The 18,533-nt window shown below is 41.3% G+C and overlaps 1 protein-coding gene across 5 annotated transcripts in view; it reads left to right on the forward strand.

Annotated features, from left to right (window-relative positions):
• SH3BGRL2 (SH3 domain binding glutamate rich protein like 2) overlaps positions 1–17,055 on the forward strand; it is a 48,844-nt gene extending 31,789 nt beyond the window's left edge. For 4 of the 5 annotated variants that reach the window (XM_074861921.1, XM_074861922.1, XM_074861923.1 and 1 more), the window contains 2 exons: positions 9,818–9,898; positions 11,958–17,055. In XM_074861921.1, coding sequence (XP_074718022.1) covers positions 9,818–9,898; positions 11,958–11,972 — 96 coding nt within the window. In that variant the 3' untranslated portion in view covers positions 11,973–17,055. Of the gene's footprint in view, positions 1–3,724; positions 4,275–9,817; positions 9,899–11,957 lie in introns of all 5 variants that reach the window. The other variant, XR_012628054.1, reaches the window with a different exon arrangement.
• Positions 17,056–18,533: the final 1,478 nt, after the last annotated feature.

The raw sequence follows: 18,533 nt of genomic DNA on the forward strand, positions 1-18,533 counted from the left end.
CCCTGCACCTCAGGAGATGTCTTACTCGACTCACTTAGCATCTTGGTGGTCTGGGTCTATCTTTAGAAGAGGGATAATCTCACTAGATAAAAGTTAGTGTGAACTGCTCAGAGATCATATAACAGCTGTTAATGTTTGATGATGCTGAAACTTTCTTGATTAATTGTTTTTCCCATCAGAGGTAGAGTTTCCTTGTATGGTCAATATAAGCAGTTTGTTTGAAATGGGTTTTAATTACCTCTTGCAGTTACATTGGAGTAGTTTGTGGCTCACAGGTGTCCACAGACCCTAGGCTGAATGTGAGTGACTTGAAGCTAGTGACACAGCACTGTTTATCTTCCTGATTAAGCCCTTTTCTCAAACAAGGAATATAGAAGGAAGAGCTAGTGTTGGAAAGCAATCCCTGCCAATGTGTCTTCTCCATGTTGGCAAGATGCTGTTCAGACCATTCACAAGGTCTGTATGGTTATAATTTACAGGCTATGCCTGTGCTTTAGCCATCCACTTCTCTACTGCTTTTCTGTGTCCTGAGGCAAAGAGCTTTAGTTCCATGTGATATGTACTTAATAAAGGGGAGTGTGGTACCAGAGGCAAAGTGTAGACTAGCCAGCCTGCCCAGTGTTAGGGCTTAAAAATTAGAAGCTCAGCAACTCAGTAAAAATAAAATAACCCAAGAATTTTATCCTCCTCAGAGCAGTTAGAACTGATAATCAGTAATGTATTGTAGTGCTGCAGTTTAGTCTGAAGTAAAGAGTACATTCCGGTGCAGCACTGCAGTTGTCATTTGGACTCTTTCCTCTCTGCATTCTAAGCTTCATGAAAGCTATTTCAAAGTGAAGTAGCAGGTATTTTGTAAACTATCCCACCATATAAAGATGATAGCTGTCAAAGATTTGACACATCTCTGGGGATACCTTACTCTGTTTGCAGACTCTCTATTTCCTAAATATAATAATATAGGGTGTTTATGTATTTTAAAACACTTAAAGGTGACCAGTATAAAATTAGAATTGTCACCTTTACAGGATATAGTAGAAAATACTGTAATTTTTTTTCTTTTTGATTTTTATATCTATTACATTGATGCTCTGCAGAACTTACGGCAAATCAGTAAGTGTGACATAATTACTAATGATTTTGTTTGGGATCCTAATTCTCCTTTGCAGAAATGGAAACTTCCTATTGTGCCATACTTTCTTGAAGAAAAGGAGTTTATTCTTGAAGGTGTCATGACTACTTTGGTTAAAGTCTTTTATAGAGGGTCAGTTCTACTAAAATATAGAATATATGATATATGGTATATATGATGAAAGGATAGGAAAGCTTACTAAGTGGCAGTAATACTCTGAGGACACATAATATTGCCCAGAATGTGGATGTAGCAGTATATTGGAACAGTATCTAGAGAAGGCCATGGCTGTTGTCAGAGAACAACCAGAATGAAATAAGTAATTCAGTGCACCACTGTTCCACTTGTGATTATGCTAATATGATTATATTCTAAGAAACACTTTGAAGATATAGCAAAGTTATAATCAATTTATAAGTAAAAATGGTGTTAATACATAACAATGCTATTACAGTTAGTATGGCTTTCTTCCTTCTTTAGTAGCTTCCCTTTTCTGTTCCTCTCTGAAGGAACCACAGAAAACAAAGGAAATGTTGAAAGATGATTCTGCCAGTGTCCAATTCCTAAAATAAACAAACGGAAGGGGGAAATCCATATTTCATTTAGTGCTCTGAGATGTCCCCTAATATTGGAATGAGTAAAATTTTCTAAGAGGAAAACCAACCAACATGTGGTTGTCATGACCCTTGTAAAGTTACAACTGCCTTAAAACATGGCCAAGTTAAATTCTGTGCATGCAGAGCTTCTGTGTGATGTGTGAAATAACATGATGAGCTGGAAGGTGCTCAAAAGGGGGAGGTGGCACCTGTTATCATCCATAGTACTTACTGATTCTGTCACTGACTCCCCTGAATATTCCCCTGGCCCAGGTGGGCATTATGCCAGTTTGAGGTCTTCAGTGCTTGCCTGGGGGAAGCCCTTGGATTTCCTGCCTTAGAGGTGAGGGATGTTGGTTCTTAGATAGTTGATGTTTGTGTACCCTGTGACAATTGCTGAATGAATGGCAGACATCACATCAGCCTGAGTTTGTCATGTACTGTCCAGACAATAGAGCTGTAGCTGACATCTGCTCCCTATTATTAAAGCCTTTGTCTCTGGAAGCCTATGACTAAAGGATTACTGAAATAAACATCTGGCCTTTAGGAGAGGAGTAACAGGTTGCTTTGTAGAGTCAATTGTATAAGCTCTTTAAAAATCCTGTGCAGAGATATTATCGAAAAGTTGGGTAATTGAAAACTGTCATGTTTAGATTGTCCTGTGTTGTGCAGACAAGATCTTCTTATTTTTGTGTATTTATATAATATTAAAAAAGACTCACACATGTGCACACACTCATTCTCCAAGGAGAGCTGTGCTGCGTAAGGGCTTTCCATTGTAATCCTAATCAGATCAGTAAATGAATGTCATCTGTTCTAGAGAACTGAACTGTCCTTTTCAGGAAGGATGCTAACAGCTCATTCTCCATGGCATATAGTATGGACTCAGTAGCAAAGTGCTGATTCAGTGCATTTAAATTATGAGTTCCCCACTATTACTTGTAAGAGCAATTATGTTGCCCCTTTTATAAGGCTGGTGGGATCATAATCATATATTAAAAAAATATTGACAAAGAGAAACAAATTCAAACAACATGCCAATAGACTAATCTTTTAAGTGCTGCCCAATAATCAGTACATTTTAAAAAATATGTATGAAAAACAGTGCAAGCTACATATGGGCTACATATTGTTTTTCTGCTTCCTGGTGTCGTAAGCAGTAAGGATTTGTCTGAGATGTTTAACAAGCTCACTCTTTCTCTTGCTGCAAGCTAAAAGCAAAAAGCAACAAAGCCAACTTGCTTGTTTAAATAAACTTACTGGAAGGAATTTTATTCACAGTTACTGTCTTTGAAACTTCATTAGATATAATGTTCTCCTAATCTCAGTTGCAGTAATGGATAGACAGTGTCTGTATAATTGCTAATTGTAAATGAAATCTACTTTGTGTTAATGTTTTACTTTGACCCAGTGCCATCACGCTTGTGTTATGTTTCTTGAAGCACAAATAATTATTTATGCTGATCTGCAGTACTGCCAATTTTAACTTTGGTGTGCAGTAAATAGTTTCTGTCAGCAGTGACAGTGTTTAAACAAGCCTCAGTGTACCAGCTTAACAAGATGCTCAGACAAATTAATTATGGCAGTGTCTGTAATCACATCACTACAGTGATCTGGTTTCCCAGCACCGGGAATACAGCACACTTAAGGTCTCCACATCGCAGCTGGGATACAGGTCCTGTTGTAGCCAAGTTAGCTTTTTGAACTTGGTAGTTGCTGTTGAGAGAAGGAGAAGCTACCCTGGAAGTGGGATTTCTAAAGAGGAGAGAATTCCCAAGGACCAACAATTTTCCTACTGGAGTAAATTGTCATAAAACCCTGCATAATTTCTGCATAATGTAGACATTAAAAAAGTTCTCTCTTTGATTAATCTGGTTTTAGAGAGGTGCAAAGCAACCGCAGCACCTTTTAGTTTCAGGATAAATTGCAAGGATTCAGATTTTGAAAACAAAGCTATGTAAGTGTGAGGCTTGTGTTTTGTTTTTTTTTCTTTTACCAGCATACTAAGTGGACAATATCACCTGACTGCTGATTATTTTAAAACTGTGTAAGACGCACCCCAAGATGATGTCAGTTGCCTTAAATGTGTGAGACTGAAGGTCCATCTAGCTCAGTTTTGCCCTGGCAGTGGCCATGAGCATATACCAAGGAAAGTATACAAGCAAGTCAAACATGTAAAATACTTCTGTTGAGTATTTTCCCTGTCTCTAGCTATTTTTCTCACTTTAATATATTTAGTAATTCTTACTACATTTCTCTTTCATGAACTTCAGCCTTCTGGTGAAGCCATATAAACATTTCTCATCTTTAGTGTGCTCTGGCAATGTGCTCCATGGTTCCACTGAGCTCTACATCTAGTACCAACCATCCTGCCACCACAATGAGCTTCACAGCCTTCCTCCCATTACCACCTGGGGTAACTTTGCTCCTGGAGACATTTGCAGCCACGGCCTGCCTCTCTATCCCGTTGAGAGTCACTCTGCAGGAAGAGGGAAAGCAAAGAAGAGCTTTATGCCATGCAAGGCCAGCAAGATTTTGCTTGTCTGTGGGTGAGCTGTTGAAACTTCAGTACAGTTAGCTTTGTTTATTTTCAACAAAGCAAGAGCTTATTAGGTCAGCTAATCCATTCCCCAGTAGCTCTTAGAGCATCTTTGATGCTGTAATTGTTCTGGTGGTAAAACAGACTGTCTGTATCTTGCTCAGACTGCTTAATGGGTGATCAAGCTGCCATTGACTTTAAGGGTGAGGAGCCAGGCCTAAAGCATTTAGATGGCTGTTATCCTGTTAAGAAACCTGTTCTGACTTGAAATAGCTTTTTACTTACCTTGTTTATACTCCTGTCACTTCTCTATCCCCTCAAACCATCCTGAGATATATTTTTTTCTCCTAACTGGCATTTGTCATTCTTGGTAACCTTTCATACCCTCGTCTTTGTGATTTATCACCTGTATTTTTGGCTTTTCAACTTTTCCTGAGGGATTGAGTGTCTCTGAGTCACTGATGATTCATGTCAACTGTCTCTGTGTCCCCTTAGTTTTAGTAGCCTTAATCAGCTACTGATGTTGCCAGAATTTTATATGTTAATAATGTGTAGTTAGCAGCTCTGGAAAGCACCAAGGATCGTAATTTAAAGCGATATGGTCAAAATTATATTTGTGCACATAGTTGCCTTTTGAAGTGGGGCAGTGGGTGGCAGTTTGCTGTGCTTGTATATTTTTGGGTTAATGTCTGCTTTCTGAACGCCTCCAGGGAGTCAGTGGGAGCCACTTCCTTGCACCCAGCAAAGCTGCAGTGCCCACTGCCTTGGTAGAGCTGCTTGGGACAGCGACAAGAGGATTGTAGTAACTTGCTACCAGTGGTGAAGCCTGGTGCAGAAACATGGAACTAGTGCCTTGCCAAAACCAGTGGATGGTAGTGTCCTTCTTCTGTGGGAGGCAGTGTCCCACAGTTTTTCCAAGTGGAACCTGTTGGCTCACAAGCGAGTTGGGCTCTTGCCTGTGTATGAAGCTCTCAGCTTCCACTGAGCTTGGCACCATTTTCCTTCTTCAGCCTCTGCATCTACTGCTGATAGCAGTGGGATGTTCTTTATGCAAGACAAGAATTTACATGTCCTCACCCATGCATTTAGTGTCTTTACATGTGGCCCAAATTTGCACAGACTTTCTTTCCTTATAAAGGTAAGGTCAAAGGCAGGATGTTTTTGGAACATCTGTTATCTCACCTGTATTACAGGGAAAGCCAGGGATGCCCACTTTGAACTCCTACCACATGCCAAAGCACAACTGATGAGTCCTTGAGATTGTGTTCCTTGAGATCATGCTTCTCAAAAATCTCTTAAGAAACTACCATACTAAAGTGATTTCTTTAAACTTTTATAGCACTATTATGCATTTTTGTAACATTTTTTTCACATTTGAATATTTTTGGATCATACGTTTGCAGAGATTAGTAGGAAGATTCTCCTATGTAAAGTTTTACTGCTACTTTATCTGAAAGCATCATGCTTCTTCTCTGCACCCCTCACGAAAGTAAGAAAGTGTCAATAGCATTTCAATATGTTTTGCAATGCAGATATTTCAAAACATCAGGGAGATTGCTTCTGGTCGATAATCTCTTGTGGTTATTAACTATTCTGCTCCTTTTAAAATGAATCAACCCACTGGGTTTTGTGCTCTTTCAAGCATACACTTCCTCAGTTTAGCTCAGTGTCTAACCTTCATGATTTTTTTCAGTAAGTGAATCTAGGTTTGATAATCTGTAAAAATGTGGAATTAGACCTGGGTACCTCTGGAAGTAAAAATTAATAACTAGCACTTGCAGAAAGCTTTTTATGATTAAGTACTAAATTACAGAAGTTAAGGTAAACAGATGTTCACAGATATTGGTGGATTAGCTGAGTTACAAAGTCATTGTCAGAGCCAGGAATGCAGCCTTGTTTCTTATGACATTATTTTCAGGCTGTGAACCCTTCCCTGCCCTGTTTTTCTTCCCAATTTATTAACAAAGAGTGAAAAAAACATAGTCTTGGAGTAGTGATGGTTCTAGAGCTAATTGCATTAAGACACTTCAGGAGAACCCCAGAATTTGAAAACAGTGATAAGAGGTGATGACTAATGCAAACAGAGAGCCTTCCTTGGACAAACTGTTGAGACGAACAGGTATCTGGGGCTTCATGAAAACTGCCTGTGTGCTTAGGAGGAAAGGGTGCTCCTGCAGGGAATGAAAATGTCTGCCTTGAGCCATGCTGCTGTAGAAATGCTCTCAGTAGCTGCCTGCCCACAGGTTGGCTGCTTACAGTTTACAGGGCTGTAATGAGCAGCTTAAGGCAATTTAAACCTGCCCTGATATTAAAGGGGAGGGGGGGGTGCCCTTGTTCTTCTCACCATGGGTTGTATTCATCCACTGCTCCCCTACCTTCAGTTCCAGAGATAGTGTGACTCACTTGTAGATGAACCCAGTGGAGGAAATGAAGGGTATTTCTCAGATCAGGTGCTTTCTTCACATGTGGTTGCTTACATAGCTTGTGTCTCTCATGGCTTTTCATCTGCTTTAGCAGAGTCAGGCTGGACCTTTTTCAGGTTGAACAGTGTCCATGCAGTTTTTCAAGTCTCATTCGCAGAGGTCAAGGACTTAATCAAACATCCTTCTGCAGAGTTTCAGTATTACTTATCATTCCTCCAGCTCTTCAGTGATTACATTGTCCCTTCTTAATCCATGGCATGGTTGGGGTTGCTTTCAGTACTGTTTCAGCTTATGCCATGGCTTACTGTCTGTTTTATTTGTATTTACTTTCTGGCTATTAATTATAAATTTATGTTAATTCAGAAATTAGCATCAGTTCATCACCTTTAATGATTTTTAAATGGGTGTAAAAGTATCTATTTCCCCTGTTTAATTGTATGCTTAATTTCAAAGTTATATAGAAGAGACCATACCTAAAATTAACAGTGAGGGAACTTAAAACTGTGTCTAATATCTTCATATGTTAGCATTTTAAACAGTAATAGTAATAGTTCTGTTCTCATAATGATAAGTAGCATCTGCCTGCAAGTCTGTTTTCCAGTCTATGATGCTCATCATTGCAGGAGATTCTACCTTCCTTTGCTCCAGAACTGCTTTATTCCTTGAAATGTTTAATTCCCCTGGCAGTGAAAACAAATAAACTTGACTCTTCCCATAGAGTGAAGTGGGTACATGGTATTCATTAGAAATTATGTATCGCACATAGAGACAACCATAGAACTGCAAACCAGATAGAAGAAATGCGTGCACTGTCTCCCTCTGTATACACATAGATATACACATATGTATGAAAGCTGAAAAGATCAGTGGACATAAAGGTTAGTCCTGCAATGCTGACTTATCGCCCTAGTCTATAGCACAGCAGTATGCCATGTTTTAAGAAGACGATGACAAAAAGCCATCTTAAGAAGGTTTACTGTTTCTACTTATGTCAGCTAATATGCCTGAGGCCTGATGACCATCATACACTCCTGCTGGCCTCTCTGTGTCTTTCAGGGCTGATAGTATAGAGGGTTAGGCTGGGACACTGCCTCTATGCAGCTATGTCTTTTTCTGGGCTGAGGGCATTTGAATGATTATGCAAAGTATCACTTTGCTAGGACAGTTGTGTTCACATTGGTATAGCAGTATATCATTATGGAAATGCTAGTAAAGCGTCTTTGTCTAGTGCACCGTAAAGGTTTTAAGAGAAATTCTGCACATCTGCAAGATGATTATGGATCTCATGGGAGGTATATTATCCTTGCTACAGTGACTATGTATTTTCTGTCCAAAAAATCTTTTCTTTTAAGTTGGTGGAGAGAAAAAAAGAGAATGAAGAGAAGTAAAGTCTTCATCTACAAGCACACACTTTCCTTACAAAGTTATGTCACAAAATATCAACCATCCTTCTGCAAGGATATAATTTGGTATATCTTATAACTGGGTCTGGCAGGTGGGATGAAGGGCTATTCAGGGATTCACACTGCATTGTGAAGATCCAGAGAAATACTGGAAAGCAGAATGCTTGCCCAGACCTTTTTTTCTTCCTGCTTAGGATCTGAGAAGCCAAAACGTAAGCACAAATGGATGTTGGCTAGGCATGAGTAAACTCTGGTTGGAAGATAAAAGAAGGTTCCTAATCTTTGCATATCCTATAATGGCCTTCCAATGGTACCCAGGTCAGAGGAAGATTTCTGCTTTTCAATTAGAGCTTCTTCTGTTTATCTTACATGGTCCCCTGTGATTGTGGGGTGGTTTGTGAGGTTACAGGTTCAAGGGAAGGCAGGAGCGGAAGGAGACAAGTGGGCAAAGCAGCTGCTGCTGGGGAAAAATTGAGGTCCAATTTCAGGGAAAGTACCTGAAACTGTAACAATGAGAGATGAGCTCTCAAAAAGTAATGAGATTAGAGGTTAGGAGCCAAAGAAGTGCTCACTTTGGGGCTCAGGTGCATTGGGAATGACTGTTACAAAGATGGGAAGCATGTGGATGCACAGAGACTGCCTGTTACTATTCTATATTGAAAGCATGTGTGTGCATGGTCAATATTTAAAGGCATTTCTCTTGTTGAATGCTTTCAAGTTAAGTGTAACTACTAATCTTAGATATTTAAAGGTAATTGCTATGTAGTGATGAGCACATACCAGAAATTTCCTGACATTTGCAGAGTATTTTACATGTCAGAAGTGGTTAAGTAAGGATTAATATTTCTATTTTGCAGCTATGTGGTGGAGGAAAAGAGTCTGAACTGGGTGCTTTATTGTTTGCTAGTTGTCATAGAGGAAATCTTTGTGAAACCACGAACAAGACCTGAAACTTCTTGACTTCTTGCCATGTGCCAAATCCATTCACTAACTGCTCTGTTTTTCTCTTTTCCCCTTGTAAGCTGTATATTGTCGGCTTATCTGATGATAGAAGAGTAGCAGGTGTCCAATGAAATAAACAAATCAGTAAAAGTAGCAGTAACACCTTGAGATCAGATCTTAAGCAGCTGAAACCTAAAAGGAACTTAATCATGATAATGAAGCTTGTTTTTTATCTTTTTATAAAACAAGTTTCTTTATGCTAACATTTTGTATTTAACTATGTGGTTGTCCAAGGCTGAGATATGATTGCTGATTTCAAAGGATACGATAATGATGAAGTCCCTGTTCCACCACAGAAGAAATAAGAAGTTCAGATGCCTTAGGACTTCTTGGAGGTTTCCATGTTAGGAAGTATTTTGTTTGCTAAAATGCAAATTGGAAACCTGGTCGGAAACTTATTTGCATTGTTGGGCACTTAAATACCTTTAAAATACACCCACAATAGATTTCCTTTTAATGCAAGTCTATGTTTATATTTTCCTCTCAAATAAGTTAGTGAAGGGTGTTGTAGTTTGAGAATTTGTGTGGTTTTCTTTGATGTTGTAGTTGGTGATATCATTGCATTTAGAATAGCTTTTAGGTTTGTATAGGAGTATATGGGTACGTATCAGTATTTTCCTGAGCATTATTACATATCACTCCTCAGTCTAATACATGGTGTGGTAAGATCAATCAGGAAAACATGAATACAAATGTTGACTCATCTGGTTTTTTTCTCTCTCTAGGATTACGATGGCTTTTTTGAATCAAAGGAAAGCAACACTGTCTTCTCCTTTCTTGGACTGAAACCTACTTTGGCATCAAAGGTCAGTGTAGTATTGCAGACTTTTCACGGAATTCTTGAAATATTGAGACTGAATTTTCTTTGAACTGAAAGAACTCTGTGTATTTGGATGCACCACTGCCCTGATCCATGCGTTGTCCATATCAACTTCATGCTAATGAGGTAATTGAAATGTTTGCCATGAAAAGCAAAGCATTTTAAATGAAACCAAGGATATACATGGGAGTTAATTTGAGACAGCAGATAAATGAAGTTTAAAGAATACATTCTCCTTCATGTTATCAATCTAAATTGAAAACAACTGAATTATAACAGGAGACAGAACTAGGATCTTTGTCACTGGAATATCTGCAGCTTATGTCACCAAAACATCTTACTGGGCCAGCCTGGCATAATGACTCAACCAGGACAGCATTTATTCATTAGGTGTTAGTTGTTTTTTTTTAAATGCTGAAATGCTAGAGCAGTTGGGAGTTATATCAACTTTTTGGGTAAGAATTTGGTTTTAACAAATACATATATATACAGGTCAGAACACAAAGCCAGATAACATCTTTCTGTTGAGGGCAGTTTAATAGAGGAGATTTTATTGACATATGGAAGCCTGGACACTTGTTCAAAGAGACTATGGTGTGCCTTTGAGCAGTAGATCAGACAAGTAGGGGAGGATTTTTCTTCCCTTGACTGCTGTAGATATAGCTGTGGTTGGTAGTAGCACTGTTTCAGGCCTGGGTATCTACAGAGTTCCTCTTCTGCCAGGAATTCATTTATTTCTGGACCCCATGAGTGACAGAGAACCTCAAAAGGGAATCACAAAAGCAGGTTATTTTGGCAGCCTGCCTCTCTTTGTAGCTTGAAGAACTAGTCCCAGGAAAAAGATGGTGTCTCACTGCAATCAAAAATAACAGCTTCTGTGCAGCTCTGTTCCTGAGAAATAACCTCCTGTAGGCCTGGAGGAGTGTCTATATAAACTTGGCCAGATCACTGCTTCAGTCTGGTAGTACTTCACAGAGATGCATCCTCAGCTGCTCTGTGGACCAGGGCTAGGGTCTCCTTGTATGCGAAGGTCACAGATACAGGAGATGAAAATCTTTATTCATCTTTATTGATGATCTAGATGAGGGGATCGAGTGCACCCTCAGTAAATTTGCAGCGACACCAAGTTGGGTGGGAATGTTGATCTGCTCGAGGGTAGGGAGGCTCTGCAGAGAGATCTGGACAGGCTGGAGCGATGGGCTAAGGCCAACTGCATGAGTTTCAATAAGGCCAAATGCTGGGTGCTGCACTTGGGCCACAACAACCCCCAGCAGTGCTACAGGCTTGGGGAGGAGTGGCTGGAGAGCTGCCAGTCAGAGAGGGACCTGGGGGTGTTGATTGACAGCCGGCTGAACATGAGCCAGCAGTGTGCCCAGGTGGCCAAGAAGGCCAATGGCATCCTGGCTTGTATCAGAAATAGTGTGGCCAGCAGGGACAGGGAAGTGATCTTACCCCTGTACTCAGCACTGGTGAGGCCGCACCTCGATTCCTGTGTTCAGTTTTGGGCCCCTCACTACAAAAAGGACATTGAATTACTCGAGCGTGTCCAGAGAAGGGCAACGAAGCTGGTGAAGGGTCTGGAGCACATGTCGTACGAGGAGCGGCTGAGGGAACTGGGGTTGTTTAGTCTGGAGAAGAGGAGGCTGAGGGGAGACCTCATCGCCCTCTACAACTACCTGAAAGGAGATTGCAGAGAGCTGGGGATGAGTCTCTTTAACCAAGTAATAAGAGATAGGACAAGAGGTAATGGCCTCAAGTTGTGCCAGGGAAGGTTTAGTCTGGATATTAGGAAGCATTTCTTTACAGAACAGGTTGTTAGGTGTTGGAATGGGCTGCCCAGGGCAGCGATGGAGTCCCCATCCCAGGCTTGACATAGCGCTGAGGGATATGGTGTAGTTGGGAACTGTCAATGTTAGGTTAATGGTTGGACTGGATGATCTTCAAGGTCTTTTCCAACCTAGACGATTCTGTGATTCTGTGAAAATGTATTTTCATAACATTAATAATATTTTTTTTTGTCTTTTGGGTTTTTTTGTTTTAAATAGGAGTCAGAACCCTAGAAAGCCTATCTGAAGTATCGACAAGCACATCTCCTGGATGAACGACCCTGTTCTTCAGCACACAACAGCTTCCCTAATGGATCACTGTGATAGAGCAAACATGCATCATTAGTAGTAGTCTGCTTGCCATGAGGCGGTGCTCTCCAATAATGTGGACTTAATAACACATATATGAAACAGGATTAAGGCCGGGCTACTCATCTTCCTTTTTAAAAATACTCATTGCTGATGTTTTACTTTTGTCTTTGGATGGTTTTTGCAACTGGCACTGGTATTCTAACAGACCCATATGTTTGAGAATAAGGAGTGGAAATGAAGGGCTTCTGTCATTCATGGATATACTTATGTAGTCAGATTCCTTACCTTTTTTAGTTCTTCCAGCTACTGTAGTTGAAATTAGCTCATCATGATAGTTAAAGTGCTGGTGGTTACTAGAATGTTTGTGCTGGCTATGATCCAGAAGGTAAAAATCGTCAATCTTAAGATCTCAGTCTAAGCCAATAACTGCCATATTTTGCTGTACATTTGTTTATTGTGCTGTTTTGCTAGATCATGTTTATTGTAAGAGCCGTGGGCTGATAACCTTGTTCATGAAAACTTGATTTGTCTAATGATGCACACTGCAATTGACTGTTTAAAAACAGTTGTTACCATGGAGGAGGTGCCAGAGTGAAATCACAGAAACACAGAATCGTCACAGAATACAGAATCGCAGAATAATATTTTGACATGGTTCCTGTTCCAAATGCAGGTGAAATGTGCAGGAAAACACTTGGTGGAAAATAACTGAGTAGTTCAGAAGAAGAGGTCTCATCATAGCTAATGATAATACTAAGTTATCTCTTAACTGAGAAAGACTTAACACCCAAAGTCAGAACTCTATAGTTGGACTGTCTTAAAAATGAAATTCTGCCAAAACCTTGAGGTTTACCTTCCATAACACACAGCTCCACCATTAGCCACATGAGAGACAGGGGATACTTTGAGAGCCAGGGCTCAGTGCCATGGATGGTTAAATACTCTACCATGGTCCAAGAGCACACCTAACTCACTCAGCTGTTGTCCTGGTTATATCCCCAGGTATGGAAATGTGGACGTGCCTCACAGACAGTGAGAAAGCTGAGTGTGTGCTTTGCTGGATGAGGCCACAGTGGTCAGCTCAGCTGAGGAGCGGGAGCCAAGTGAAGGAAGTGGAGATTATTCCAGTGGGACCGTATTGATGCACATAGCAGAACTTAGGCTCGTGACTTGCCAATAACCATTACAAAATGCATTCTAGACAGAAGTCAAATTACATTATGCATTTTGAATCAAGTCTAGCTATGAAAATAACAACTACACTGTCATGTGGCTTTTACTCAAGTGATTTCATAATGACAGGGTAGTGCCATTCCACTAAATGTCCTCATGTCTTTGGCTAAATGGAAAACAAGCATTATGTGGGAAAGCTTCTTCGCAATCACAGCATCACTCAGACTGTGTGGCTTGAAGGAAGCAAAACTTGTAAAAAGTGTCAGGAAACAGCACTGTCTGTGCAACAGATCACATCTGTTAAAATCAGTAACCATGGCATCCAAGACATGTTAGTTGGAAGGACAACTGGAGGTCATCTGGTCCAGAACTGTCAAAATGAGGGCTAACGCCAACACTAGCTTGGATCAGATATGGGTTTGTCTAGCAGAGTCTTAAAAATATCCAGAGATGAAGATCTCATAACCCTCTAGGTAACCTGTACCAATGCTGCAGTAGTCTCCTAGCGAAAACTTTCTTTTAATGTCCAGCCTTAACTCCTAGGCTGTAATTTGTGGCTGTTGCCTTTGCTATGTTTTCTGGCACTCATTGGAACCATCCTTTTTGTAACTGCCCTCAAGATAGTTGCAGGCTACCATCAGAACACCTCTTAGCCTTCTTCTTACCAGATCATGCAAACCTGGCTTCCTCAACCTCTCTTCACAGGCTGTGTGCTTCAAGCCCCTGGCTGCTTTGCTTTGGTGGATGACTAATCTTTCCAGTTTGTTCACATCCCTCTTGAATTGGGAGGAGGTCCCAAAACAATATTTTGGATGTGGCCTCACCAGTGCTGAGTGGGATAATAACTTTCCTCAGCCTGCAGGCCACACTTCTGAAGTAGTGCACTGCATGCTTTCCCCTATTTGCAGCGAGTACATTGCTGACCTGGCATTCACTAACATCCCCAGGTCTCGTCAGCAGGGGTATTACTCTGTCAGTTGCTTTCCAGCCCATACTGATGCTTCACCACCCTCAAGAGCAGAACTTTCTACTTGTTCTTATCAAACTTCATGAGGTTTCTGTTAGCCCAGTCCTCAAGGTTATTGAGATGCCACTGGACTGAAGCTCTGCCAGATGTTACCAACCACTGAACCAGGTTCAGGTGTTGTTTACAAATTTGCTGAGGGTGCACCCTATGTCATCCTCAAAGTCCCTGCTGAAGGTGCTGAACACTAGAACTGTAGCCTCTCAGATTTTGGACAGTAGCATACTCATGGCTACAGAAGTATGACATGAATAATATTCATGACTACTGCTTGCTGGAGTAAAGAGAAGGTTACCTTCCTGTCTGTGTTGTCTCAGCTACAAACTGCTTACAGCTGTGTGGCTTTTCACTCTGGTACAAAGGCAAGAAAGCTTTAAAAAAGGAGATGTTAAAGGAGTCCATCCATAAATCAGTTTCTCTTTGCATCCTCTGGTGCCTCCTCAGCTCAGATAAAGGACTAGACGGAGTAAGAGCACACACAGATTTCAAGTCTGTGATTGTATTTACTGGTCAAAACCTTAGCTACAGCATCTTCTCTAGAGGAATCCTGAATGGGAGTTGATAACATGCATATACATATATGTGTATACATATATATATGTGCATTTTTAAAACTTACGTTGTCTGTGGTAAGTTATTGTGACGTTCTTGTCACTGATCCCATATTTTCATGAGACTTGAACCTCACTATAGGAAGGGAATGTGACATGAGGTGGAGCTGTATGTTGTTAACTTCACCAAGTTCAATATAACTATTCCTAAAAAAAAGTTAAATATTTAACTTTGCAAATGAATACAGATATAAATTTACATAATTATGCAGTTGATTACAGAGAAGCCATCCTGGATTTATCATGTACTTGATATGTTGTAAACTTTGAGAACTCCCTGAAGTCCCAGTTTCTAAAAACCTACCTAAGTGTGTAAGTATATACACATGAGTAATCCTGGGCGAAATCCCAGGCTTACTGATGTGAAAGGCACACTGATTTCTCCAGGGATGAAATTAGTTTCACAAAACTCATCTTGAATTTTGGTAATTGTAGAATAGAAGCCTCCCATTCAGTGGAGAGCTAGTCCTGTTACAGCTGTTAGGTAAACCTAGCTTATTTCAGAGCACGCATGTAGACATAGTCAGTTGTATGGAGGACAACACTAGCTCCAAAGATATCCTGCTTGCTTGCATGGATTGGCAGTGTAAGTCCCTTAGAATATGTGCTTTTGAATTATAAGTGGCTATTTTTTTTAAAAAATGCATATATGTTGCTTGAGTGTGAATTTGGTCTGTTGTGCAACAGCCTTATTTTTGTAATTAAAGCAAGTAGAGTTCTAGTTTGTTACACGAGATGACCTGGATTTTTTTAAACCAGTTTTCTAATAATGGAATGTAACTGTCAGGTAACTGAAAAGGTCTGTGGAAACTAGAGCCATTTATTGAAAGAAATAACAAATTCTTAATTCTGTTTAAAATACTTGGATACAAAGTATCTTGAGAACCAAATGATCCCAATCTTTAGCTAATACTTGTAACTACCCAACTTCTTAAAAGGGAGAGCAGTGTGAATTAAACTGTAAATCTTTGTAACTAGCTAAAGTTGCTGTGTGGGCTGACGTGCACGTGCACATTCACTGTATCAGTGGCTTTGATAGAGGTGATATTATTTGTGCCACACACTACTGGATAGTGCCTTGCTAGAAAGAGGACTGTTTCTGTAGGATCTTCTTAGACATGCTTAAACTTTGAACTGAGAAAAGGGTAGTTTCTATATTGCTATTTTTTTAATAATGCAGTAAATTGATTTTGAGGCCTGAGTCAAAAGACACATGCTTTGGAAGGTTGAAACAGTTCTTAATGAGTCTTCTGAACTCTTGATTTTTCTTAGTGTGGCTTTCTGGTTTTTTTTTTGTTGTCTGTCTAGAATCAAACCTTCCAAGGGAAGTGGACCTGGAGTAAAGCCCCTAAATCCATGATTACACTTTAAAATAACTGACTCAAGTGTTGAGCAGCCCAAGTGCTATCACTGAAATGAAGAGGAGCTACCAAGATCTCAGTGGATTTCTTGGTTGTCCCTCCCTGCCCTGTCCCTCTGTCAGGCCATTTATTTAGGGAGTTCAATTTTGGGAGTACCATGATTCAGAACACTGAGATTTTAGGCAGTGCCTTGAGACACTTCACAGGAGTGCAAGAGTGGGGTCATCACCAGGAAAGTGCCAAATCCCATTAGTCTTCAGCGACTTGCCCACTGATTTCACTAGATCTTGGTGCGAGCAGTGGGAGGAGGAGGGAGCCCCACATGTTTGCCCTGCACAGAGAGCAGGAGAGGAAGACATGGTACGGAATGGCCCATGGTTTGTCAGCAGCCTGAGCAGCGGTTCTCACAGGGGCCCTTGGCTGGCAGCACCATGTGTGAAACCACACAGTGCCACCCTCCACAGGACTCCAGCCACATCATGGCCTATCCTTCACCCTCTTGCTCCCTGAGGAATCTGGAAATGGAGAACAGCTTCTTGAGAGCAGTCCTTCAGCCAGGGCAGATCCCGCTTACTCCCTTCTTCCTATTCTTTACCTCTTCCTAATGTGCTTTGTCCTGTCCTGTGTAGACCCACCTGCGTGCAAAGCTTCCACTCCCGGCCATTTGTAACATCCCTGTGAGGCTGCAAACGCAGAGCTGGTGTTCACCTTCACGGCGTCAGTGTTTCGTAACTCAATGGGAGAGGGAGCACGTTGCATCCTAGGCTGTGTACACGTGGAGTTTTAAATTATATATTAAAACCGTGTTCATCTAATAAAAAATGTAATTCAGAAAAGACATTTGGACTCTGTTATGTGTGCAAAGAAAACAACGAAAAAATAAGTCTTTATTCTTGCTGCAGCTCCCTCTGGTGACAGCCTGGTGCTTTGGCTCGGGCAGCCCCTGCAGGTGGAAACACTGCAGAGCCTTTGCCTGGGATGGGTGAACATGATTCTGTAAGATGCCAAGCACCTCTGATCCCTGTTGATTCATGGAAACTGCAGTGCAGGTTAAGGTCTAGGTTGTCCCCAGATAAATAGCAGTAAAGAAAAAAAAAAGTGATTTATTGTCTTCCATTTTTGTGCTTTGGTTAGTTGATAAATACTAAGGAAGTAAAGGCCAGATCCTCTGGGGTGACTTGGGCAGTGGGGCCAGGAAGTTTTCATATGGTGAAGTTTTTCTCCCAGGGCTAAAATATTAAGGAGCACTCCTTTTTCTGAAAGGAATCATAGAATCATAGAATGTTTTGGGTTGGAAGGGACACCAAAGATCATCTAGTTCCACCCCCCTGCCATGGGCAGGGACACCTTCCACTAGACCAGGTTTCTCAAAGTCCCGTCCAACCTGGCCTTGAACACTTCCAGGGAGGGGGCAGCCACAGCTTCTCTGGGCAACCTGTTTCAGTGCCTCACCACCTTCACAGTGAAGAACTTCCTTATATCTAATCTAAATGTCCCCTCTTTCAGTTTAAAACTGTTACCCCTCATCTTGTCACTACACTCCCTGATAAAGAGTCCCTCCCCATCTTTCCTGTAGCCCCCTTTAAGTATTGGAAGGCTGCTATAAGGCCTCCTCAGAGCCTTCTCTTCTCCAGACTGAACAACCCCAACTCTCTCAGCCTGTCCTCATAGGGGAGGTGCTCCAGCCCCCTGATCAGCTTCGTGGCCTCCTCTGGACCTGCTCAAGCAGGTCCATGTCCTTCTTATGTTGGGGGCCCCAGAGCTGGACACAGGACTCCAGGCGGGGTCTCACGAGAGCAGAGTAGAGGGGGAGAATCACCTCCCTTGACCTGCTGGCCACACTTCTCTTGATGCAGCCCAGGACACAGTTGGCTTTCTGGGCTGTGAGTGCACATTACTGTCTCATATTCAGTTTTTCATCCACCAATACCCCCAAGTCCTTCTCCACAGGTCTCCTCACTTATCACCCAGCCTGTATTTGTGCTTGGGATTGCCCTGACCCACGTGCAGGACCTTGCACTTGGCCTTGTTGAACTTCATGAGGTTTGCACAGACCCACCTCTGCAGCCTGTCCAGGTCCCTCTGGATGACATCCCTTCCCTCCAGTGTGTCGACCACACCACACAGCTCGGTGTCGTTGGCAAACTTGCTGAGGGTGCACTCAATCCCACTGTCTGTGTCTCCAGCAAAGATGTTAAACAGTGGTGGACTGTGAGTTCCTGTTTTGCCTATCCAGTTTGCCAATCTCTATTTCAATATGTTTTATGCAGGTAAGTGACTGACCAAAGGTACAGGTTTGCATCATTGCAGTCTT

Source organism: Strix uralensis, chromosome 3, assembly GCF_047716275.1.
Source record: "Strix uralensis isolate ZFMK-TIS-50842 chromosome 3, bStrUra1, whole genome shotgun sequence".
Taxonomy (NCBI): domain Eukaryota; kingdom Metazoa; phylum Chordata; class Aves; order Strigiformes; family Strigidae; genus Strix; species Strix uralensis.